The following is a 26,865-nucleotide window of genomic DNA, read 5'->3' as shown; positions in this document are numbered from 1 at the left end:
TACAACCTTGCTAGCCTCAGTGCAACTTTTCCTTATTTACAACTGAGGCAGAAGGATACTCAGTCCAGAGCTTTAAGCTAAACCAAGAAATCTTTTAGTGAAAGTGAGTACCTGTAAGCATTAAGAAAATTATTTCAGCTGAAGAGATATGCATCTTGCTTATGAGCATTTCACCCAGATTATGTAACTCACTTTATAACAACTCCCTCAAAGGTTTTCCCTCAAAGAAAGTCCTAAGCTCTTTTTAATACAGTCATTTGGAAATTAAAGTTTCTCAGGTAGCCTTAATATTGTTTAGGTGCTGTAGGAAGCCTAGCTGAATCTTACAAAGAAAAAATCAACAGCAGCTTTTTTTGTTCAAATACTAAGGAACAAAAGTATTCAAAAGAATAACAAAAGAATAGCCTTAGCTTTGATTTAGCTACCTGAAAACTATTCTATTAGTAAAACTGACTCCTACTGAGTATCACATGCTCAAATCCATTTACTCCTCTCAGACCATTTTACAGATTGGACCATTTAACTCCTATTTGAATGGACAGATATGACCTACAGGTTTGGGCCTGCAAGGTGCATTGTGGAGCTCATGACAGAATTTTCAGCACAAGTTCTTGACCGAAGAACATTGCTCCTGCCCTGCTAGCCTGATGCAGCTGGCTGCCAAACCAGGGTCATAAACAATTCCATCTTTACATGAGCGTGTATCAAGTTTTAATCTAATAAAGCCACTCCAATGCGATTTGCAGTGCATTAGCTCCTGCCATCATGTGCACTGGTAATTGAGGGACAAATCCACAGTCAATAAACTGATACCAATATTGAGCAGTTTTAAACAAACTGTGCCTAGTGGGTTTTGTGATCAGGTTTTGCCACTCTGCTTCAGCTTAAAATTAACAGAAAAATATCTCTGCCAAGGCCCTTCAAAAGCAAGATCTGTAAGAGTTTGCTTTATAAAAAGATAAGGGTGGTACAATAAAGATATGAAAACTTTATTTCCCTTCTCAGAATGTCAGTGAGCTCAAGTGGCAAACATGTTCTTCATGCCTCTATCTGCCAAAGTGCTTCAAAGTATTATGTGCACAAGTTTGAGCAATTGCTGATCACACTCCCAGCACGCTTGCCTGTCCTCTTACAGCTCCAAATTCTAGACTTTTCAGAAGTGCCTCAAGAGGGTAAGAGATGACTGAACAGTTCAGTTATTTTATGCAATTAAATATCTAAAAGCAGGCCTTTCATTTTCTGAACCTAGCCCAAACAATCTATTTTCTCAAGTGCATGGAAAAGGCTTTTCTTAAGAGGCAAAACTTAATTTGTTTGTTATGCGTCTCTATCATCTGCTCAGCATAGCTGAGCTGAGTGGTTAGCATTTGTAAGAGCTGTTCTTCATATTACCATGTAATAGAAATTAATATAGCTGAAATTTTAAACAAATGTTAAAGAAACTAAAAAGAAGAATGCAACTCCTTTTATCCTGAAATATTATTTTTATACTGAAATTTTGCTGAACTGCATGCATTCCAGGATTGCATGCTGACAACACTTTATTTAATATCAAATTCAAAGCATTTCTCTTATTTTCAAAGATATATGCGGACAAATTTAGAAACTCAAAAATTACTGTCACCAAGACTGGCAATACCTGCACCAGAAGAACAACAACTTAAATATCCTGAATCCAGCTGAATACTTTCACTTAGGTGCTTTGCCAAGCACAGCCCTAAAGCATTCCCCTCCATTAAAATGCTGCCTGAAATAGGCATGTTCTTTTTGTCTTGAATTCTAGCAGGCTTATCCTACTTTTAACAGTATCTATTAATATATTTTAATTATTATATTCCAACTATATTCCTTACCTTGAGATGTCCCCCCAGTACCACTCTGCTTCCTGCAGAGAGAAACTGGAATTGTCCTTCATTCCATTTGTATTGACTGGAGTCATTGGTTTGGGGGGCTTTGGAGGAAGAGCTGAAAAACAAAAACAGATTAACAAAACGTAAACAGGAGAAAACAATCACGAAACTGCTAATGAAATATGACAGTAAAAAGGCAAGAGAAAACATGCATCTTGAACTCAGCTTTCAAGCTCTCTGAAACCAAATGGAACTTGTAATCTTAAAGGAAGTCTGAAGTCAACTGTTCCACTGTGATATGAGATTTTTTAGTATCAAACACTTGCTTGAGGGAGGGGAAAAGCAAGGAGTATGAGGAAATGTGAGTTTTTGTTAAAAGAAGACTGGTGCAGGCACGACTACAAGGGCAGGTGCCGCCTAAAGCTCCAAACAAATGACAAAGGTGTATTGTGTTTGAAAGCCACAGCCTGGAGAGCACTGGGCACCACTGTGGAAAAACTCCAGTTGCTCAGGCATCAGCAGTCCTGAAGCCAACCCACAAGAGCAAACAGGTGAACTCTTCAGAGGGAAAAAACATTGCTAGAGAGCAATGGTGGCTGGGCAGGGCAATATCTGTCACAGACCCGAGGTTCACGTTTCACACTGGGTTTGTCATTTAGGCTCCCGTTTGGAACAAAGGCTTTGAGTACTACAGGACATGAGGTGATAAGGGAAGGAGACAGGGGACGTTAGATAACTGTTAGAGTGCCTGCACCACTTTGCATAGCTGAAGTGAACTACAGGAAAGGGGATGCTAACAGATGCCCAACAGACAGGCAGAACTGCACACCTGCAGGGCTGGTGCACACCTGCCCAGAATTCCCCTATCCTGAATCCACGGCAAACAGGCTTTTACTTCCATTCTCAAAATAGGTTACACAATGTAAGGGCACACAAGACACCAAAGCTGTTTCTGTTTGGCCAGTTTTTGCTCAAATAACTTTATCATTAATCTGACTGTAAGCCATGAATCAGTAATTCAGCAGCCACAAGCACGTTCATGTACTGGGAAAGACTGGTCTGTGAGCAGAAATGTATTATACATTTTCTTTCTTATTTTCTTTGGGAAAGGTGTCCTGAATGCTCTTCCCTATTTTGCAAAGATTGGATGCTTCATCAAGAACATTGGCACCGAAAATAAGCATTTTTTAGGCATTTCATGAGAGTGCTTTACAAAGGGACAGGTCACATTCGCATTCAGAGTAAGAAAGCAGCTACACACATTGATTTGCTGCTAGCACCTGAACATCTGTGCTCCCAGCCCTGTGCCCTTGCCATCAGATTACACAAGCACCAGCGAGCAGGGCTGACACAGTGACAACAGCCATCTTTCAGATGCACAATCCCCGTGTACACAGAAACACAAATAAAGGCAGCAGAAAGAAGATTCTGATCTCCAGCTTCAGCACGGAATGGCTTAGCACTGAGAGGTGTGCTACTTGGCACCATCCAGCTGCTCACCTCCGAGCCACACCTCCCACATTAAAGAAGAGAAAACAGGCTTCCAACTGCAGTTCCAAATACCATTTCATGCTGAATATCCAACACAGTAACTTCACTGTTCTCTGACAAACCAGTAGATGCTTTAATTGAGCCAATCTAAACTAAATCTGAACCTTGACCCAGACGTTTGCACCCTGGGGTTGCTGACCAAACACCTGATTCAGATAGCAGCATTCATTCTGTGGGACCGGGCATTAAACCGTAGCATACAGGTTCTTTTTATGGGGTGAGCTGGGAACTTTCAGGTGTGCACACATCTAGTGAGGCAATAACAAGTCTTGTTGTAAAAGGAAGGTGAAAACCTTCGGATTCAGTGAAGCAGCTTCCTGGTTAGGAAGCTTCAGTTATTCCTAGCTCAACTACTACGGTTGTTTGTGTAGCGCACAAGTATTTGCACAAAGCACCATTGAGAGTAAGACACGGCTCCAACCCGACTTTGCTTGAAGCTCCCAGCCCCATCCAGGGTCAGAGGGACGCGTACCCAGGCTAAGCCTGTGGAATCAATTGTATTCACTGTGCTGTTTCATCTCCCCCATTCAAAGTTCCTGAATTAAAAAATGTCATCAGGTCCTCCCTGCCCCCAACATCACATCTGGGACAGGACAGCTACAACACTCCTGAGTGTCATCAGTGTCTGCATGTCACAGTAAATCTGAGTTCAGAAAACCTGTAGATTCACTCCAGAATTTTTTGTAGGCTCTGAGTCATCAAAAAGTATATTAAGTTTTACATAAAACCCACAAAAGAAAGCAGTGTTCTTAGAAAACTGTACCAGGACCTGCAATTATTTAAATGGGACTTTCAAATTAAGGCCTGGACATATCAACAACTTCAAGGTATTTTACAGTGTAAAAAGCCTGTTTTACACTGGTAGTAGGGGCTTTCCAGAAGGGGCTTTCAAGTGTTCTCTAGAGTACTTGAATACTTCTCTAGCCCTCCTTGTCAGATTAAGTCTTGCTCCTTTATACACTACAGGATTATTTGGCAGCTTTGTTAGGGCTCACTCCAAAGCACTGGCTACAGAAAAGCAAACTAACAAAGACCAGAAAGGTAAGGAATGGGAGTTTGGACACACAACACTAGACATTACACCAAGTGTCCCTGCTACAGGTGGGAGTTTTTCCTTTCCCTTAATAGCCAGATATCAGTTCTCACTATCAGGAGTTGCCTACAGAACTTCATTCTTCATGAGAAAACTGGAAGGAAATTCTTTCAGGGACAAGAATAAGGCTTGGACCAGTTCCTGTAAAACCTGACTCATGGAAGCCAGTCCTTTACACAATAGACTTTTGAAAAATGCTTTTTAATAGCTTGCACATTTCAAAAAATACAAAACTATTTGCAAGGGTGGATCCTGTTTCCAGAGAGCTATGTATCTAATTCTTTACTTTCAGTGCTTTGAGCTCTTTGAGTCATAATAGATTTTCCCCTGTACTGGACACAGAACCAGGCCCTTGCTCTTGCTTTAATCCATAGGCCAACATGCCCATCCAATTCAGCATTTTTTGGCTACCCTCTCAGCCCATAGACTTTATTTAGTCTGTACAAATGGAGAACACTCACAAAGGTAGTTTAAAAACCTCACAGCCCAGCCCCTCTGATAACAAAGGGGAATATTTTGTAATAGCATGGCAAGTTTACTGCAACAGAGCAGCATCCACCACACTGCTGCTCTCATAACCCTGGCCAATAGGTTGCTAGAAGAGGCATCCCAAAGAAGTTTTTGCTTAGTACTTAGATGGTACTAACAACCCTGCTAGGAGAAATCCTGTCCTGTTTCTATGAGAAGTTACAGAGAACCTCAAAGGGTCCACAGATTTTGATTTTAAATTCAAAATAATCCAGTTTTACATACCTTACTCAATGAATATTAGTGAGCTAAAATCCTAGAGTAAAGTAAAGTAAGACTGGCTTGAAGTCAACAGAAATGTTTTCAAGAGCAGCCGTGTTTCTTTCCACATCACTGAGTCCAATTCTGATCTAGCCACAGGCACAATTTTACTTTATCTCAAAACCAGCTCTGATTAAAGTGAATGATCCTGATGGTTTCTTGCCTCCTTTTTCCTGGGAGAGAAACACTGATCACAAGTGATTAACAGCACAACAGATCTATCTGTTCTAATAAAGAACTTTCTCTTTGCACCAGATACACAAGCATCCTTCCCCTACCATGTCTCTAGGACACCTTTAGAGCACAGATCTTTCCAAACCCCAAAAGGAGACGGCTCAGTTGTACCCTTCACTCCCACATGAGAACATTCCAAAGATCAGGTTCAGCCTTCAGTGACTGCCTGGCAATGAGAGCAGGCTGGCTCTCCCTCATGCATTCACGGGCATATCTGGTTTTAATTTCTCAAGCAACTCTAGTTCCCTCTTTCTAGCTTTCCCAGGCAGACTAGCTTGAGCTAAATCCCAATCCCACCTCAGTGTCACTTAGAAGGGGGAAATAAAAACGAGCTGGTGATGGAGCAGAGGGATGGCAGCCAATGTGTGCTGAGTGCAGGATCGGATGTTGCTGACGTCAGCCCTGGAGGGGCTTGTGCCATCTCCAGCAGGTACCTTCAGCTGAGCTGCTCCCACAGCTGCTCTGCAGGGCCTCAGAGAGAAAAGCCCATGGACTGGGCTCTGCCAAAGGTAGTTTTGGGATGCTCTGACTGTGCAGAATTGTTTTTTTGAAAAGGCAACTCGTGACTTTAACTGAGCTCACTCCCTGAAATTCAAAGCTCCTCCAACACTAAAGCAAAGCTTGGCAAGTGTCTGAAGTCCAACACCGTGGTATTTCTTTTAAAGTCTCTTGTAAAAAATCGTGGGCTATATTAATCCTGAATTTAACTGCAGTGAAGTAGGCGGTGACTTCAATGAGATACACACATTCCCCCAGTCAGGTTTTGAATAAAAAATTTTACAAGTTTACATGATCCAAGAGCCACCGAACCCTGCGTGTGAGGGTTTTCAATGGCATTGATTCAGGAGTAAAACAGGAAGAATGCCTTGGTTATCCAAGTGCTATATATCCCATGCAGTATCCAGTCAAGCAAGCTGTTTCTTCTCTGGCTGCAGTATTTGCATACAAAATCAACCTGCCAGTTAATTAAACTCTAATTTTCAGTTTTAAGGCAGATGCCACTTAGTCTAACAACGGCTCCAAAGCTTATTTCTTCCAGTATTTTTCAAGAGCTTCAAGCCAGATACTTAAAAGTATAGCAGGTTTAAATGCAGCATTAAATCTACCTTACTGTTACAAATAATCACAACCACCAAGTACTGATAAAGTCAATTTTAAGTCCCTCAGCACTTCCACGGCCTTGTTTACTAGCCTTCTTTCTGATGCTCTCAATCGACTCTCTCTCCACATTGTGACAAGCAGAAAACAGATCAGAGGATTTCCAAGACAGTTACTCAGCTTCAAAAAGGCTGATGTACAGTAGATACCCAGCAAAGTGTAATATAGAGCTCTACAAAGTGTCATTGCTATGGAAACATGCAAGTAATCTGTGGTTAGGCCAGCTAACATTTTAATGACATAGTCCTTGAGGACAGAAGGGTTTTCCCTTTGGAGATATAGATGAAGACTTGGAATGAAAATGTAGGCTAGCTTTGTTGAAGAGAAAAACATCTCCCCAATCTTTAACTGCTTTCAAACACTCTTCTCAATTCCTCTAACACATTTCAGGCAAAGCCTCAAAATCTTTCCCTCCCTCAGGAGTCCTGTACTCGTCCCTGCTGCATGAGAACCCCTCAAAGATATCTGTGAAAAAAAAGCACGGGCTCCTGCAGAGGTTTTCCAGCTGACAAAGAGGAGGGTCATGTGCACCTGCTGACAGCAGCTCATTCCCCACCACTGGCAGGTAAATGATCTTGGCAGCTCCACATCTCAGTTCTCCTGCCAAGGCCCCTTTTGCAGAGCGTTGAGCACCGATGCCCTTCGAAGCCGCCCTTCCTCAAAGGGCAGCAAATGTGCATGGAGAACTGCTCTGGGAACAGGGAAGGAAGCTCCTTGATGGAATTATTGCTGGCCACAGAACCTCAGGCATGCTCACATTTTCACCCTCCTCCCCCAAAATAGGCAAGATGCCAAGGAGTAAGACATATTCAAAGAATTGAAGTCTTTCAATATCTCACTACAGAAAACAGCAGACAAGTTGGCAGAAAGCCAGGCAGGCTTCCAATGAAAACACTCCCATTATAGCTTTGCTTGTGTTTCTATGAACTTTTATAAAAAAACAACACCTTTAAGAAATATTTCAGTTTTTATTAATTGGCTTTTTTGATAAAGATCTGTTTTGTTTGAAAACTCCCCAGCCATCCAGCCCTTTCCCACACCTCCCAACCACTGTTTCACCTCCTACAGCCTGACAGGCTTCTGCTGCACTCTGTTCCTCATGAGTATCCACAGCTACTGCACAGGTAAAAATATTATCGGCTCTGGGACACCTGCAGAACAGAGGACAACAGTGTGTGAAGAGGCTGGATCAAATTCAGCATTTCTTTTTGGCACTTCAAAAGCATCTCTCACTACTTTTCAAGTCCTATTACTTCACAGGCTGAGACATAAGAAATGGAAGATGTTCACAGTTGGACAAATGACATGGGGGATCTTTGAGTTCTGTACCAAACCACAGCTCCTCTCCTTCATTCCAGCCTTTGCATCAAGGTGCAAAGCCAAAATACCCTCAGCTTTCCAATTATTTTCACCACTCAAAGGAAAACTGTTTTCCTTCCAACCCAGAGCCCAGTGGGACAAAGCTACAGCAGTGCCAGAGGTTCCATGACCAACAGGATTGAGGTGACCGTCCCAAAATTAACATGAGGAGGATAAAAAGGATAAGTTCTCTTTCACCTACCAGGCATAATTAGCATATTCTTAATGAACTGGAGAGGTTTTAGAACTTTTGCCATGTTTCATCACTCAAAGATTATCACTACCCAGCATCACATGCCTGGCTTACACAAGGAAGGAATAATTTTATCATGTAGACAGCAGGCCCGGGGTTTTGCCAACTTGGGATGAAAGTCCATGACAGACATTTTATTGCCATGAAAATTTCAATATTCAACAAGAATATTGTACTTTACAGTGTCAAATGTCAGGTCTAGAAGACTATACAGCAAAAGTAAATATAAAGTGCAAGGAGCAAGGAGTTTCCCTTTTCACTTTCTAATTAAAGCAGCTCCTCATCTGCCTTCACAGAAGAAACACCACAGCATGTTTTCTACTCCTCCAGAGGCAGTCTTCAAAACACTATAAAAAGTACTCTTTGGTCAATATGCAGGAGTAGATTTTTTTGACAAGAGCAAGGAAAACACAAAATTCAGAATAAGCAAAGAAGTACAGTGATTGAGAACGAAGAACTGGCTTTTCATTGTAGAAGACAGGGAATGAAGTCAGGCCCAAGCAGTGACAGCTATGGCTAAGAGACATACCAAAGCCAAAAGAAAAACATCTTTCAAATAATAACTAAATTTAAATAATAAATAATTTAGATAAAAACAGCTCAAGACTGTTTCCCCCAGGTATTTCAAAGACTAAACATCCATCCAGATGTCAGGTACAAACCTCACAGGGGATCCAATTCACAGAAATAATTGGTGCTACTGAGAAGTTTCCTGCACAAGAGGCTATTTAAAAATAATAATACAGCTGCAAATGCATATGATTCTTGCTGCTCTAAGCAGTATTTTATTTCAGCTTACCACTAGCTCCAATCTTTCAGAGCAGTATGTAAAACTGTTCCTCATACAGTACCTGTCCTTGTGCTATGTCAAACCATTCTCTAGTTACCAAAGTACAAATATTTCAACACCACCTAAATTGCTAGGAGCGAGCCATCTAACTCAAGATCAAAAGGTGCATTTCCAAATCAAGATCCAAAGTCTAAATCAAGATTCCAGAAGAAATCTGAAGGTAAAAAAGTATTCAGAGGGAATCTGTTGTACGCTTTGTCATGAGTCATCTTTTTTAAGAGCCTTGATCTTGAAGGAAGCTCCACCGAGGCAGAAGTCCCAATCCATGGGATCCCACGCAGTGCCCGCAGCAGAAGGTGAGATTCAGAGCAGACATGGAAGAGTCAAGCCTGGCCATTGTTCGTGCTCAGATTCAATCTCCTTACTCAGTACATGGCGATCTTCAAAGTATTTTAATGAAATCTATTTCAGAGCAGCATCTCGACTTCTCTCACTGCCCCAAAACTTATCAGTGAGACTGTACTGTACCCTTCAAAACCGAAAGGATCTTAAACACCCATCTCTTTGATCTAAGCTGCCTTGTATCCTTTGAGTGGCACTCTTGGAGACAGAAGATGAATCAGGGTAATGAAGCCAAAACCACCAAAGACTTCCAATTTGACACTTGGGAGCAGTTCCTTGAGGGCCAAGGATGCAGATTCTGACAATGTCCCCAGGACAACTACACAGAGCAGAGCAGCAGGAGTACTGACAGCCTGGGAAATTCAACTGCAATGTACAAATTCAGGTTGTAACAGACAACAGAACTTAGAGGCATAATATTGTCAATGAACTTCTCATCCATTTTACCTGTAAGATATTTTCCTGGGACAGGTGTTGAGTGCAAGCCCTACTGCCCACATTCAAAAAGTCCCACACATCAACAGTGAGCCAATTTCCCCCCAATACAGCAAATTTTCTTGAACTCCATTGCAGCAGCTGTGCCTGCAGGGGTTTTGTTTGGGTTCTTTAAGGGGAGGCATGCAAGGAAGGAAAGAATTCTTCCAAAGAAAAGATGATTCTGTGCAGCATCAGATTTTAGGGACTCCAGGAACAAAGTTAGGATGAGGCTACAGAAGGAAAAAAATCTAAAAAAAAAATGGCTCCAGTACTCTTCTTTCAAGGGTTAGAGGAAGAAACTAACAGATAATAACAAGTAGCTAATAAAAGGAAAGGATTATGTTTGGAAGGAGAAAACGGAACTGAAGTACAAGAGTCACAAAGTGACACTGAACCAAAAGTCAAGTTATTCTGTAGGAAATGAACAAACAATATTAAGGAGGAGATTGGTATTTTATCATTCTTCCAAACCCACCAACTTTTGTGCAGAGAAATGTGATGTTTTTGAAGCCATTTCTAGGTAACTATGTGTCATCTTCATGGATATCTGCTTTTAGAAGTGACATTCCTACGAACTACCACTAAAATCACAAAAACTGGTAGAGTCTGGGTGAATGCTGGAAGCAGTCACAGGCTGAAGCAGCTGAAGTATTTCATCTCCTTTTTCAAAGTGCTCTGGATGGAAGGCATCCATCTTGAGTGTGCTGCTGCACTCAAAGCCAGTGAAGATCCTGGATCCTGTTCAGCCACAGGAAAGCTTCAGAGCTCATTGTGCTTCGGCATCAGGATTCACCAGGCAGCTGGCTGGTGTTCAGCAGGGCAGCTGGAGTCCTTTTTGGAAAGGGCTACAAGAGGCAACACCTGCACTTTGCCTTTTTTTTTTTTTTTTTTTTTTTTTGGACTGTATGAATCCTTGTAAAGCTCCCCATATATAGATGCTTTTCTTCAGAATTGGAAAAAGTTAAGATACTGGAATATATTCACTGGAACATTGCAGAATCTTTGTCTGTTGAGTGGAGGACACAGTGAACATGAAGGACAATGAAAATATCTTCTAAAGAAGTTACATCCACTCACACTGTTTGGGGACCCGGCACCAGCTCATTGCTGTAGTTTATATTATGTGGAGAAGTGAATTCTTGCTTACTTAGCTATTGTGCAGACTTTAACCTGTCAGAAGAAATGAGATAAAAAGCAGAAGAAAAGACGACAATCTGACTCATTTCCATAGGGGCACTTAGTACATGAGCAGAGATTGCTCCTTAAGCATTACTCAGCAACCTACTTTACAAAAATGAGCTTTCCAAAAAATCCAACTAGAACACACCTATTGCTTTAATGGGACTGAAGTTTTACAGCAACCTGTTTCAACACAGTTAACAGTCTTTCTGACAATAATAAAGCCTAAGCTTTAAAACACACAGGGCATGCTGATAAAAGTATTCTTTATTCTTCTCCAGCTCTCTGCCCAAAAAGTGACTCACTAAACAACCAACATGAGGTGATGTAAGGCACCCAACTGCGTTCAGTCCTGGGCGCAGATGTGTATGACCAGCTATGCCTCTGTTTTCCCAAGCTGTAGAGCAAAGATAAGCACAAATAGCTTCAGTCTGGAATAAGATAATCATGCAGGCAATGGCAAAGACACAAGTCAACTGTGCTGCTTGGGAAAGCAATAGGCCCCACAGAAAAGTCCAGGAAGAGTTTTCTCCTTTTAAACACGTGAGACAGAAGAATACCAGGATTAATTCCTGTCAGGTACAGGAATCATGCAATACACAAAACTGTTTGGAACCACAATTGCAGAAATAACATTTGCTACAGAAACACACATTGAAGAGCTTGGTTTCTTCTCAGAATGTCCCCTCGTGTTTTAATTTGCACATAAGCCTATAGCTTTAAGGACACAGAGCTGAAAAACTCCCTTTAGCAAGTTTGCCTCCCCAACTATTTCTACATAATCTGAGAACGTAGTGATAAACACAAATGTCAGCCTTTTAAGGCAGGCTCTCTCATCTCAAGCAAAACAGCATTTCACTTTCTATTAATGATGCTATTTTTTGTGGTCATGTATTTAATTGAAAGCTGATGAGTGATATTCTTTAACAGTTAGAGCCATCAAAATGAAAATGACATGCAAGGAATGCAAAAGCAAGCCTAAAAATGCAATCAGAAATAAAAGAATGGTTATAGAAGTCATTAAATAAAAAGGCCAGCAGAGAACTTTAGGTGAAACAAGAACAGAATATAAGCATTTCATACCACTGTACTCATAGAAGCTGAGACTTCAATCCAAACAATTTTCCCAGATATGCAGAACACAATGACTGAGCCTCCCTGAACTACCCCAAATCAGCCTGCACAAACTTCCCTTCTGTAACAGGGAAACCTCAATCCCAAACATCTACTTTCTTTGAAATATGATTTCCATAAAGACTTGAATTTGCAAAAAAGACAGTTGAAGCTACAGTGCTGTTGTTTAGAATACATGCACTAGTACAACTACTTTCTCTTTTTTTTTTTTTTAAGATGTGCAAGAACAGAACTTTTCTTTGATAAGCTTCTGGAGTCAGATAAGCTGAAGGACAACACTGACAATGCTATTCAAATTTGCATCTGTTCTCCCACTGGAAAACTAGTCAGGCATAGACAGGCAGTGTTCACCTACATCTGGCTACTGTGTACCACAAACCCAATTTGAGAAGCCACATTCAGCTTCCACTGTAACACTGATAATGATACAGCATGCCTGGTATCCCAGTAAACACTGCCCTTGAGCTCGGAACCCTGTGTTTTCCAAATTACAATTACAGTATCAGTCCCCTAAAATAAGGGTTGTCAAATTATATATGAGAAGAAAATAGAAACTATAGTGAATAAATACGGTCTTTCCCTTGAATACTTGTCTCACTCATGCACTGGCAGTGCTGCTTCTACAAAGCAGACTAAACTAAGTAGCCCACAGATTATTGCTCCCCCCACTTCATTATTGAAAGATTTTGCAGGAACAGCATTGTTACAGCATATGAGGCAAGGCAAAGTACTGTTCTTGAAAAAGACAGCTGGATCAAGTTATAAATGTAGTTGGTCATATTTCAGGGTTCAAACAGGTAGCTCCCATGTAGCTTTAGGTCAGAGTTATTGTACTATCTGTTCATAGACAGAGCCCATTCTTCATTAGGAAGCCTACCTTAAACTTGTGGTTTTCTTCATAACCCACACAAAGGAAACTAACCTCTAATTTGTAGTTGAGCCAAATATCTTTGCTGACATCTGTATCAGAAATCCCAGCGGAACACTCTTACTGATTTTCATCCAACTGTGACAAAATGTATTCAGTGATTACACATTTTATCACCAATACAACTGATAATGTATCCCAGAACTACAGAGGAAAAGACATTACTCAGCCCTTCTAAATAGAAGTGAGGCAATATATAGGCAGTGGTGCTTTTGATACTCTGGTAACTTTTGCAGTCAATTTGAAGTCTTCTGTTTGAAAATTTCTGGCAGTAACAACTTTTTTGCAGAGCTGGTGTTGTCAAATAAACTAAACTCAACCCAGAACCTATTTTCTTGTCTTTTCACACAGCAAGACCCACAGCAACAACAAACATACAAGTGAACTCCTGACAGTTTCCTAATGCCAGAGGCCAGCACACGATGCTGCTACAGCCACAATACTCTAATCCATCATTAGAAAGTTGAGAAGCTGCTGTTAGCTACATGCAAATGATGGCCCCAGTTGTGTCTTTAGATACTGAAAGTTGCTGGTTGCATATATTGTTTATTTGCCATAAAGGTATTCTCCCTCATGCCAGTGATACATGTATAAATGCAAGATTAAATGTAAGCAGAAGGAAAAAGCATGAGGTAACAGGAGTCACCCTTTTGGCTGTCACCATTGTAGCTCCTGTGTTAGTTGCACTGGCTGTAAATTATGCTTTGTGAGGCTGGCAGAGCTGCATCCCCAGTTCCACCACTCTGTTTGGGAAAACTGTCCCAACTCCTATGTTTAGGACGGATTAAAGCCTAGCAGAAAGCTTGCAGTTCCTTCTTGCCTGACTGCCTCTGCTCGAGTGGAGAAAAAACTCAAGTGTGAGAGAGAGGCATTATTACTTTTATTTCTGAACTTTGGAGCAAACCTTGTAGCTGAGAGGCTGGAGGACCTGCTCTGAACATCCATTTACACCTAGAGCCCCGAACAGCAAACACAGGCACACTGATAAGCTGGTGCAGGTGCACTGAGGCCTGACAGAAGCTCCGGCTGCGCTGCAGGCTGCCTGCCATCACCAGATTTTATTTCTGCATTATTATTGGGCAAGGCTAAGGTGGGTATTAAGACGGCCTGCCAAGATAAATTAAAGGTCTACCGGCCCTCAACGAGAAACAGTATCCCCACCCTCGGCTCGGAGGTTTACGGGTGACACCGCGCATTACGTTCACCTTGCTTTTGTCTTCCGCCCCAAGTTTAGACGCAGTAAAATGCAATCAGGGGCAGTCATGCGTGAGCCCAGACACTCGGCTCCCGGGATCCGGCAGTGCCCGGTGCTGCGGCACAAAACCCGAGCGGGGATCCCGGGCTCAAGTTGAGGGAACAAAAGAGCGCTGGGGCGGGCTGGGCACCGCTGCCCGGGGAACGCGGCTCAGCCCCGCCTTGGCCCAAAACCTTGGCTAATTTTTGTTGGAAGCGGGCCAAATGGAGCTGTGGTTGTTACCGGGTGCAAACGCGGTGACTTTGTCCCAAGGCATGCCGAGTGTTTTAAGCTTTCCAAACGAATTCCTCCGCACTCCCCTTAGGGATGACCTATCATCCCAGGCCAGAAAATGCTTTCCCACTCTGCCTTTAGACAGGGAGAAGGCAGACCCCCCTCGGCCACACTGTCCCCTCCCTCCCCCTGCAATTTAAAGGTTTAGGGTTCCACAAAATCAGGACATACACATGGGGATTATCCCATACATCATTTCCAGCTCTGGCTCATCTAGTTTAAAAATATGAAAGATAAAGTTGCTAAACACTTCAGGGACCAGCCTGTAACACGAAGTCCTTTTGCTAACTGGTGTTTGGACTGTGCAGATCCTTGATCCCTGACAAGAGGGCTCCAGTGATGGAAGCACTGGCAGTATTAATGATAGATGAGCTGCTTCTTAATGTAAACTTTGAAAGGCTTCCTAAGAATTTTGCATGGCCATATTCCTGCAGAAACCCTGGAAAGTTGTTTTCTGACCAGTTCAGTTCATCCAGCCCCTTTTAGCAGCCTCCTTGTACTAAGCCATTCAAGGGGCTTTATTTTATTTATTTTTTTTTTTAACAAAAGCCTCACACTAATTCCTTTAAGTCACCTACAATGGGACTTGGGTTTTTTGTTCATTTGATACAAGCATACACAAATACTTACCTCGTGAATAGTTAAAAATCAAACGCATTTACAAGAAAGATATCCTTTAAAATCCGCAGAAGCAAAGTTATTTGATTGAACTTTAGGCTTTCAGGAGTAACATCTAAAAATAGGTAGTGTCAGCTATGCAAGAATTTAATGAGCAGTGGCCAGTGCTGTGTGTCTGAGAGATCTGTCCAATTTTTAAAGCGTCAGAATTACCAGAAGAAGCAAGTACAGGTCCTTGAGATCCAAAAATCTCAGGATGATCATCTCCTCCTGTTTTAATTAAAGTACCACACATCTCCAGAGAGAAAAATACAGCTTGCTGTGTTGAAACAAAGAGAATAAACCACACTTGCAGATACATGCCACAATTCAGGCACAGGTTGAAAAGCACATTCTGAAAGTACGTGCCCCATAAAAGACAGCACTTAGAAGTACTTATTTGCTATCAATTTCTCTGCAGGCCAAGACTTTTGGTGTGTATTTTACTCTCTCTTCTGGCTGTACAGACCAGAGACCTGAGAAGATAAAGGCCCTTCAATTACCTTACTGCTTCAGCCTGTTTGACTCTTACAGGTACAGATACAGTTTCACCAGTACCCATTTATGCTTAGCTTAATTCATTTACCAAAGAAAGACTCATCCTCTCCCCCCCACAAGCCTCCCCTCCCTCTTCAGACACAAAAGAAACTTTCTGCCCCATCTAAAAACTTCAGGAAAGCAAAGAATAATACGTTGCCCCATTTTCAGCACTAGCAATCCATGGAAGGGGGAGGGAAGAAAAAGTGCATCAAATCCTTTTGAACAAGGTTATTACGTGTTATCAAAGTGACTGTGCCTCCAGGGATGGATTCCATCCAGCCTGTTCCCAAGTATTATCCCCCATCACCAAAGCCCAGCGACAACACACACCTCATCTGTCACTGCTGGAAGAGAACTGGGGAGAAAAGGGTCTTGGAGACTGTAAAAGCGATTAAACTGGAACTGAATGGAGGTGGGTAAATCACCACCATCAAAGTGTTACAGGCACATAAAGGCACACAGGTGAAGAGGATAATAAAAGTGCTCCTCTAGGAGCGAATACGGCCGAAATATACGCTTTTCAATAAAGGTTTTCAAAAAAAGGAGACACGGGAGAGGGGCTGCGAGCAGCTCTCCTCCCCCTGCCTCCTTCCATCTCCCAAAAGGCACCATAAATTACTCTTATCCTCCCACCTCCCCCACAAAAACCCCCCCAGTATGAAAAATACTTTTGCCCAGGAGACAGCGAGCTCAAGTCCCTGGGAAGTTTACACAAAGTTAAACTACAGATATTAATTTTCACCCCTTCCCTCCCCCTCTTGCTTTTATTTCAAAAGGGAAAAGTCTGCAGGAGGAAGGAGGGCAGGGATGGAGGGCAGTGCCCGAGCCGCTGCCAGGGGTGCGGGGGCAGCTGGCAGCCTTCGGCTCCCTACCTGGAGGGTCCATTTCAATGTAAAATATCAGCTCAGTGGAATAGGGCATCATCACTTCCCTCCAGTCCGTGTCATCGCGGTCCATATCCCACACCGTGTTGTACATCGCGACAGCCAAGTCCGGCAGGGGCAGAAATAAGAGGTTGGATAGCTCGGCTTTTAAACGAGAGGTGAAAAAAAATAAAGGGATAAAAAAAATAAAAATAATAAAAATAAAAAAAAAGGAAAACAAAGCCGAGAAGAATTCACCTCGGTCTAAAAAAAAAAAAAAAAAAAAAAAAAAAAAAAAAAATACTTCTAGCAAAAAGAAAAAAAAATTAAATCGCGAAATTGAACTTAAAAAAAAAAAAAAGCCTCCACGCAAGTCACCTCAGCAGCTGCCCTGCAGGAACTAAAGATAGGTAGTTATATATATAATATATATAGAGACAGTGCTTCTTTTTGTTTAAAAAGACACCTTTCCACAGAAAAGCCACTTTCCTGAATTCTCTCTAAAAAAAAAATCGCCGTTTGCGGGGTATTTTTAAAACAAGCCCCCCACAGGAAAGCCGGGGGACGGTGGGAAGCAGCGGATAAAAAAGGGGCGATTTCAGTCTCTGGATGAATTCTTTCCGCCGGCGGAGGACGAGAAAGGAGGCAGCGGCGGGCGGGCAACAATACGGGCAGCGCTGTGCCCGCGGTGCGCTGGCGGGGCCGGGGGCGCGGGGCTCAGCGGCGGGCGGGCGGCCCGCGGCGGGGCCCGCCGTGCCCTGCTGGCGGCGCGGGGCGGCGGGCGGCGGTGCTGGCGGGCGGCGGGGCCGGGCTCGGAGCGGCCGCGCTCGGTGACATTTTAAGCGGCTCTGAGGGGCCCGGCCACCGCCACCCGCCTCTTGCCGGGGACAGGGCCACGCCCCCCCGGCGCCAGGGGGCGGGGCTTCGCGCCGGCTTTTTAACCCCTTGGAGGTGAACGGGGGTGTGTGTGAGCGGGCGCTTCCACGAGGCGAATAGAGGGGTGGGCAAAAATAAAAATACATAAAGGAGAAACGTCTCTCTTCGCGCCGGCAAGGCAGACCCACAGAGAAAGCTTAGTGTAGAAAAAAGTCTGGTTTCCCCCTTTTTTAACTTTTATCCGCCTCGCTTTCGCCACTTTTCTCGACGTCCTTTGGTAGTGTACCCCCCGTGCTGAGGCGCGCAGTGGAGGTGGTAGGTCCCCCGGCTGGCCGGCCGCCAAGGGGCCGCTGCCGCGGAGCACGCGCGGGGGGCGGGGGGAGCGGAGCGCAGTTGCCAGAGCTGCTGCCTTTGTCTGAGGGAGCAGCGAGCGCCGGGATTGGCAGAGGGCTGCGGACGGCCCAGCCAATTAGCGCGCGGCGGGGCCGGCCGGCTCGATGGCGATTGGCCGCGAGCGCTGGTTACTAAGCGGGACAAAGGAAGGGGAGCGCTGGGGCGAGAGCGGGGCTCGGGGGGCGCGGGGTGACATGGCCCCGCATCCCGGCCCCGCATCCCGGCCGGGCAGCTCCCCGACAGCGCCGGCCCCAGTGCTGGCCCCGGGGAGATGCTTTCTGCCCGCTCCGCCGGCGGGGCTGCCCCCGCCCCGGGCCGGTGCGCTGCAGCGCCGGGGCTACCTGCCACCTCCAGTCCAGGCCGGCCGCCGTGTGGGGATAGGGCCTGCGGGAGAGCCGGGCACTGGGGCCCTGTACAGGTAGAGCCGCTGGCCACATCCCGGTGGGAGCCTGTCCTGGTGACCCCTCAGCCGCTGCACTGGCCACAAACACGGGCTCTCCTCCCTCTTCTGCAGGGCCCTGGCAGCTGCCTGCTGTGTGAGCCACGTAATCCACGTAATAACCTGTCCATCTCAGAGGGCACCTCGAGAAAAACCCGACGCACTTTCTAGTGACATAACCAGTGGGGGAAAAAAACCCCAAAACAACCCAACAAACCAACAAAAAAAAAAATCCCTCAAAAAACCAAACCACAGGAAAAGGCACCAAACTCCATGTCTGTCTGTCACCGGGTTTGGGATAGGTCTGAGCTGCAAACACAGCCGAAATGGAATCTCAGCCTGCCTGGCAGCCACATCCCGATGGGCAGCCACAGCCCGCAGGCACCGGCGGGAGGCAGAAGTGCAGCCAGCTCGGCACTCGGCCTCGCTTTTGGCGCGGAGAAGCATCCATAGAGAAAGGCTGCTGCTGAGAAATTAAGGAAAGGTCCTTTCCTGAGACTCCTAACCAGTGTCAGAGGCTCGAGGATGGACAACACCTTGATCTGCTGTGGAAATGTTAGGGAATGTTGGAAAACCCAGCACTGAAGTTGCTGCTTTATTTGCACTTCAAAGCATAGAAGAGCAAGTGACGAATGATTTGTCCTGCTCTGGCGCTAGGTAGCAGCTCCTGAAAACCCTCCTGGCTTGGCTGAACCTTAAGGTGACTGCGACACTGAATAACTGAAAGGCTGTACCCGATGGAAGAGTATGAGGGAAGATCTGAAGTTTGCTGATGTATCACAACTTCCACAGCAAGCAATTTAGTGCAGCCTGCTCCAGGAACAGAGCTCCTTGAGGGATGGATGGCTGCAGAAGAGCACAGAGCTTTGATTCAAGTCACTCACTGTATATAAATTAATTTTATAAAGCCTTTCGCAAACTCTGATTAATCCACGATAACCAGATACGATTCCTTTTTCTATTTTTTAAATTAAATTATTGAGCTGATACCATGTATCAACTCCAGCTTCTTCAAAGGGAAATGCCCTCCTTGGAAGCACAGCTGGCTCCTCCAGTGAAATTTAACTTGCTGCTTTGGGCCCAAGCCACCAGCTGTCCACTGGCAGGGTGTGGGGCATCCCACAAAGGTCGGGCATGGGTGGAGGTGCAGAAGTGGATGCTGCTTTGCAGGCCCTGCAGAACTAAAAACTGGGGCTGTGGTCCCTATGGCAGCCCCCAAACTTAGATTAGCAGCTCTGGCAGAGAGGGGGGAGGTTGCAGATTCAGGTTGAAATTCATTTTCCCCCTTCCTGCACCTCATTATAAGTTCCACCCACATAAGACCTAATTACTTGGCTTTTATGCTGGCAAAGTGGATTTCATCCTTGCTGTTTCCCATGGTGGTTGCCTTCATTTTCATGGCGGCACTGATGGTTACAGCTTATTGATGTTTTCACTTTAGTGATTTAAAGCAGAATACATTTTGTTATTAGCACTGGTTTCTCTCATTGCTGCTTTAATCAAAGATGCAATTTAAGGCAGAGGATTGTGTGTAATGGTAAACAGTAGGATAATGCCTTGAGAGAACAGAATATTAATGTGTTTTTATTTCTCAAAACTGTGCTTATAATTTGCCCAAGATTGCTTGGCTCCCAAAACACACATATGGGGTGCTCCCTTTCCTACCACACTGCCTGCCTTGCACCAGGGATGAGCATGGTGTGCACGTGTGTGCCCAGGGGGGACAGGGAGGCACATGTGGTGCCTTACACACTGCTAAACCCCCTCTGCCTGTGCCTCTCCTCCACAGGCACACAAGGTCTGAGCATGGGAGAGCAGAGACAAAACCAGGAGCACGCCAGGAGGAGGGCTCGGGGATGCTCAAGGTCTGGGAGTGCTCCCACTGCTAAAACCTGGCCGTGCAAACCCAATACATCACCCCAAGACAGGAAAAGCTACATTCAAACACTGAAACAAAATAACGGTGATTTGGCAGTGCCTGAGCAGGGGTCAAAGTGCTGGAGGAGGGGACCTGGTGCCCCACACTATGGCTGAAAGACAAGAAGTGAGCCCAGTGCCTGCTGCCTTCCCAACATCCCGTGTCGACGGCTGTGCATTTGCTCACTTTCCTTTCCTTGGATCTGACAATTTGCATTTCAAGGCAAGATTAAATATTGAAGTTTTGAGCGCTTCCATGTGCTTCAGGAGGAGCTGAACAGACCTGCGCTGGAACAGACTGAACACAGAAAAGCCATTTGTGCCAAACTGCTTGGTTTCCTCTTTGCCGAGCCATGATAATGTGATATCCGACAGCTGAATGTAGGCCACAACAGGCTTTTATACTTGGAGGGCTGGAAGAGGAGGGGGGCTGAATCCACAGTGCTGCCAGCCAAATGCACGAAAATGATGAGAGACTTTTGGGGCAGGCTGGAGACTCCTTCCCACTCCCGAGCAGATATTAGCTGCACTGTTAGCACAAGCTCAGGGGAGCACTGCTGGAGGAGAGCTTGGAGAAGGTAGAATTGCATTCACATCAGCAAGGACAACTCCCTGGCCATCAGTAGATGCTACATGAAATTATTGGCCTTTTGCTGCACAGACAGCAGGATTTTTGGAGAGTGTGCTGTGACTGTGGCCAGCTTCCCATGGGGGCAGCCACACCTTGCAAGGAACAGCACAAGAACAACCAGTTATGGCAGTTTGGTTTAGTTAATGGATTCTTCCTGCCTGTTCCTCAGCTCCTGGTGATGAGGAGACGAGGGAATGTTGGGAGAGTTTGTCTGCTTTGGCTCAGATGCTGCCGCTGGGGTCTCAGTGTGGCTCAGTACACCACAAACCACCCCTGGGGCTTGCTGGCAGGAGAAGAGGTGTTGGGAATGGCAGAAGTTCATCCTGCCTTCCTGAACCATGAGGGCAGTGCAAGCACTATCTTCCCCTTCAGCTGCACAGTCTGAGCCCCATAAGTACCAGAGAGACCACAAAGCCTTTGCCACAAGATTAAGATTATTAATCCCTGCAGGGGTGAAGCAGCAGCACTTTGCTTCCCTGCATCCTCCAGAACCTTCATGTGAAATGTAAGGGTCATTTTTAACAAGGACTGTGCTTCCTCTCTCTGCTTTATAGTCATTCTGTGTCCTAACAGTCTGCTAAACAGTTGCCTCACTCCACCCCAGATGCGGCCACATTTCTGTGGTGAGGAAAAACTCTGGCAAGTGTGCCAAAGTCGGGTGCTTTGGTTTGAAAATTATACATTGCATTAAAAACCTGTATTAAAGAATAATATGCGGTCTGCAAAAAACATTCAAATGAAACACTTCAGTGTTAGGAAGTGTCTTATTTACAGCAGTGAGAGCAGCTTGTGCCCTTTTCCCTCCCCTGTCCACTGGGTAAGGAAAGAGTTTGAAATAGGGGCTCATGTGTCCATAAAGGTCGGAACACAAGGCATGCACATAGAGCTGAGCTTGTGAGGAATCATACATTAGGCATTTCCTAACTTAAAAGCACTTGGCTTTGCATTGTAAACAACATTCTTTTAACATAGGAAATAACATTTTTAAAAAAAAATAAAGAAAAAGATCTTTTAAATAAATGTCTACAATGTAGGTTTTTGCAGCTGGACCTGAGGTATTCCTCAGCAAGGCTTGGACTGGCCTTTCCTCACTGCTCCCAGAGGCTTCTGCCCAAAAGGTGCAGGAGTAACGATCTGGGATGGAAGAAGAAAGCTGCTCTCCTGCAAGGGGAGAGGTGTGTGTGGCTTTTGCAGCTGGACAGTGGACGCCACACCGGGCCCTGCACACGAGTGTCTGGGGTGGACACATCTGCACCTGGAGGGTGCTTGGGGATGGACGAGGGGGTGGGCACGGGGGGGTGAGGGAAAGGACACGCTGCTCTGAGCTGTGCTGAATTGCTGCTTTGGCAGACAGCACCAGGCCAGCTCTTTAGAAAGTTCACGTTCAGTTATTGTTTTGACAGGCTGCCAAAGTTTTCCTGAGGAATGCAGGCAGCAGAAGGGAAATGGTGATTTTCAAACTTTTTTTTTATAACTCAGCCAAACCAGAATGGAATTTCATGGGAAAAGTGAAAGGTACATCTCTAGCCTCAGGGCATCGTTGCTGCCAAGTTTCAGGGTCTGGCTGCAAACAATGGAGGTGTCGGAGCATCTCCAAAGCGGTGCACCCTTGCACGCACTCACATGTGCTCACGCACACTCACACACACGCTGGAAGCATCTCCTCTAATGGTGACTGCTCCCAGAAAACCGACATTAACCCGCAGCGCTATGAAAAAGAGTATCCGTGGTGTAAAAGCAGGCGACAAAGCAGCTGATGAAAGATTTGCGACTTGGAAGGACACTTGGGTGCTCTCCCCACCCCAGTCCTGGCATGCAGCCAGCCATGGGGGCACCGCTTCTCTCCACATGCTCTTCACTCGGTCAGTCCCGGAGCCACGGGGTATTTTTGCAGGTTCTCCTACCCCTAGGAAGGGCGGGAGGTTGAAAGCTCCCCTCCTCCTCCTCCTTTTCCACAGAGGGAGGAGAGCAGCCGGTGAACGGGGCTCTAGCACTGCAGCACCCCGGGGTCTGCGGGGCTGTGGAACCGGGCTGGGGAACTGCCAGTTACCTTATATTTTCCAGTACACTAATTTCTCTTGTCATCTTGCCAGTGACAAACAGAGAGAGTTAAACAGAGCAATCCATTAAAGAAGCAGCCTGACAGACCGATTGTTAAGGGTTTCAGCGATCCCCATTTACACTGGCTTGAAAAAAATTTTGCCTCGAGCAGCTCCAATTACAGAATTATCGGACCACACTCTGGTCCCTTTGTGCACTTCGCATCTCTGTCATCGTTCCAGGCCTCTCTCTATTTAGTTGCTTGGAAATGGTGAGCAAAATGGAAGGAGACTTGTAACAAGTTCAGAGAAATTAGAGGGGAAAAAAAAGAAAGAGAGAGAAGCGCCTTCCTTGGTTCTAATGTACTAAATCAGGACACTTTTAAAATGTAACACTGTATAGGAATTTAAAATATGTTTCACTTCCTCTATTCATTGCTTTAATGCACTGGAACTACTTGCTTAGATTTCTACCCCCACTCCCCCCCGCAAGGAATGTACAATAACCACTCTGTAAATTCCTCAGGTCTGATTTTTAAGAGGTACTGTAGAACTTTATTCATGGAGGAAAGAAATAATCCCAATACCTTCCTGCAGTAACTCTTTTTAATAAACATGGAAGTGTATGTTTTGATCCCAGCCAGTGATGCAAGCAGCAGGAAAAGGAAATGAACAGCACCTCTAGGAAAAGCAAGGTCTCAGCCCTGCTCTGCTGACATCCCACTTGGTGACCTTCAGGCTGGATTGCCAGCATGGGTTTGAAGGTGGCACCATTCCCGGTAAGAGGAATTCTGGAAAACCCAGAAGACTTTTCACTTCCACAAAAGCAAAGCTTGAACTCTGAAGATTTGTTATTATTATTATGAAAAAAAACAACCCAGCACAATCGTTTCCCTACCCTATGATGCAAAGCTGAAAGGTTTCCTAACCCTTCACCTTAGGCTGAGCAAAGCATGGTCCCCCATGATGCAGCAGCTATGTGACATGGACATTATGTCCCCAACCCATTGTGGCATCACCTATTTATCTTCCAGCAAAGTCTCCCATTCCTGGCCTCCCAAACAATTTTACCATCCCTCTGCCAGTATTATCCTGGTAGCAGTACCCTTGTAAGTCCCCAACATGTAAGACCCTCCCCGCTTTCCTTGCAGTGGAGATCATCTGGTTTTGCAGGGAGGGAAAGTGAGCAAAGCCACCCCTGAGCAATGCTAGAGGAGGCTGAGATCAAACTTCAGTCCTAATGAACCAGGGAATGCTGTCTTCTCTCTGACCCAAAACAGAAGGAAGTTTCTCATGGCTGAGTCTCCAGTCCTGCCATGCAACTCCTTTGCCCCCATCCCTTTCCATGGGATTTGATGGAACTGACCAATCAATTTATCTGTGTCCAGGGAACCTCACTGCAGCACATCCATACTTGGACCTCTTCCCAGCTGCAGGAATAGAGACTTCCCACCCCAGATTTTGGGTGGAGATCGAATGCAGAAAAAACCCCATAACAACCCAGGGAGCTCTCAAAGGTATTGAAAAGTCCTCTCCTTTCTTGTTAATCACTTAGGCCAAGAACTCAAGTGTCAGGAGTGTGTTGGCCAGGGCTGTTTTCCTTGCAGTTATCCACATGCAATTCATGCCTTGGAAAATGACCCATTTACCATCATGCATTGTTGCTTAGCTACACGCGCTTTCCCTCTAAGTTTTCCCAAATGGAAACATGGCTCTATTTGCTTTGGAGATCATTTTCTCTGGCTTTCTCTGCTTTACAGTAAATAAGCATAAGAAGAAGAGCCTTCTGAATGCTGAGTGGAGAAATAAAACAAACAGCGCGGTGTAGGGTGAACATTTAAAATCCAGCATATGAATGCAATTCCTTCCTTGTCCAGCCAAGATGATGGGCAGGGAGGGTTTGAGCAAAGGCAACTTGCAGGTCAGGTTCATTAAAACCTTTTTTTGTCTGTCCTTTGCATAAAGGTTCTTTCCCTACTGAAGATTTCCAAAAGAATTTGGTTGAATAATTCTGTGTTCCCAAGAGAAGAGTATTATTTCCCTGGAGGACAGGTAGGACTTAGGGGCACCAAGAACTCACTCTGTGTCTCTGCTGCTATGCCTGCCTTGTGGAATTCTAGGTATCCTCTAGAAACATGCAGGAAAACACCTCCCTTACACCTGCAAACCAGCACACTTTGTGCCACTAGACAAGACTTTATCCATCAAACCCCAAAATTTCTCACATTCACTAAGTCTTGACTACACTGTCATAGCCCATGGTGGGCCCAGGCTGGCAGATCAGCCACTGCAGCTTGAAGTTCAGCTTCCCAGCCCACCAAGTAAATCTTTGGGCCATTTTCTGGAATCCTGAGCCCACCAGTGCCTATGCTGCACAGATGTCCTCAAAACATGCAACAAATCCAGAGTTTTTGGAAAGCAGGATCTTTACAGCCCATGCACAGGGGGACTGCACAGCACATGTTCAGCTGTGTCCCTGGGATCACTGGTCTTGCTCAGCATGTGCCTTAGGGCTGAGTTGTGCCGGCATGGTGCTTGTGTCCAGGATTTCCAGATGTCCAGCAGTTCATCTGTTCCTCAAGGATCAGACAAAACTTGCAACATCTTCAGATTTTACTAAGGACAAAGCTTTTGGGTAAAAAGGCAGCCAAGTCTCTCTGACATCACATAGGTTAGTAGAGAATTCAGCGGAAAACCTTTTGTTTCCTGGTGCCATGAATGTGCTGGACATGAGCTCTTTGTGGAGAGTAGACACAGCCATCAGCTGCCGGAGCTCCCAGGAGTGGGATGCTCTGCAGGGTGAGCTCTGCCCTGCCTTCTGCTGACAAAGCATAAAATGCATGTTGTCTCCGAACAGAAAAAGGGGAGAAACAAAGTAAATCATGTCATGCTGATTACCAGTCCAAAACACTGAATTAAGGTTTAATACAACAGTTTTCCAGGGTGCCAGAAAGTGAAGATGAATATTGTATCTATGCAAATCCCGGCCGGTGGGTTGACACATCCCAAACACTGCGCTCTGTGAGAGCTGCCAGCACCTGAAGAAGCACCTTTACTCTCCTATCGCTGGGAAGCTCTTATCTTGCTTCGACCAAGCATACACAATAGAGCTTTGTTTTGGGCGATACCTCCCAGATGAACGGCCTCTTGGAAGTGCTTTGAGGAATTAAATGAGTGAAAACAGTAGGACAGGGAGAGGGAGGGGAAGGGGAGAAAAACTTGCTGCTGCACTACAGGAGGAGAACTCGGCGGATACTAAGCCCACTAAATAAGGAACTGTGATCAATGTCAGACTGAAGGAAGCGAATGTGTGACCCGGCTCCCTGCCACCAGAGGCATCTCATGACAATGTCTCAGTCCCAAAGCGGGAATCACTTCACTGTCCCCTGTGTCCCTGCAGCAAGGGTGGGGATGCTGTTGCTTGCAGATATTGCCCAGGTCTGTGGTGCTCCAGCCCCAGCTCCCCACAGACCAAGCTCAGACCCCTCATCTTCATGGTATGGCTTCCTGGCCCCATCTCTCTGCAGTGGGTGTGTTTCAGCACAGGCATTTTGGGGAGTGCAGCAGGTGATGGTATCAGACAGTATGTCCTCTCCTTCCCTTTGCCATTGCATTTCTGCAGATGAGGCCAAATCCTGCTTCTTGCAATCCCCCCTGGTCTCTTTGGTTGATGGGATGCCAGGTCTTTCTTGCCCTGGGCAAAGGATCTCTCTGGCTCAGTGCAGGCTGGGCACCTGCTTTAGGTCCTGGAGCCGAATCAGGCCAAGGGCAGTTTTCACAAATGG

General features: G+C 45.3%; 1 protein-coding gene across 2 annotated transcripts in view; it reads right to left on the bottom strand.

Annotated features, from left to right (window-relative positions):
* LOC310912668 (phosphatidylinositol 3-kinase regulatory subunit gamma) overlaps window positions 1-26,865 on the bottom strand; it is a gene marked incomplete at its 5' end in the record, with an annotated part of 77,424 nt that overhangs the window by 15,382 nt on the left and 35,177 nt on the right. The window contains 2 exons of one of the 2 annotated variants that reach the window (XM_083867415.1): window positions 1,854-1,965; window positions 16,795-17,421. In XM_083867415.1, the coding sequence (XP_083723541.1) occupies window positions 1,854-1,965; window positions 16,795-16,900 (218 nt within the window). Of the gene's footprint in view, window positions 1-1,853; window positions 1,966-16,794; window positions 17,422-26,865 lie in introns of those variants that run through there. The other variant, XM_083867414.1, reaches the window with a different exon arrangement.

This window comes from Zosterops lateralis (genome assembly GCF_965231275.1).
Source record: "Zosterops lateralis genome assembly, chromosome: 9".
Classification (NCBI taxonomy): domain Eukaryota; kingdom Metazoa; phylum Chordata; class Aves; order Passeriformes; family Zosteropidae; genus Zosterops; species Zosterops lateralis.
The sequence above is the reverse complement of the archived record's forward strand: the minus strand, read 5'-3'. Positions and strand labels throughout refer to the sequence as shown.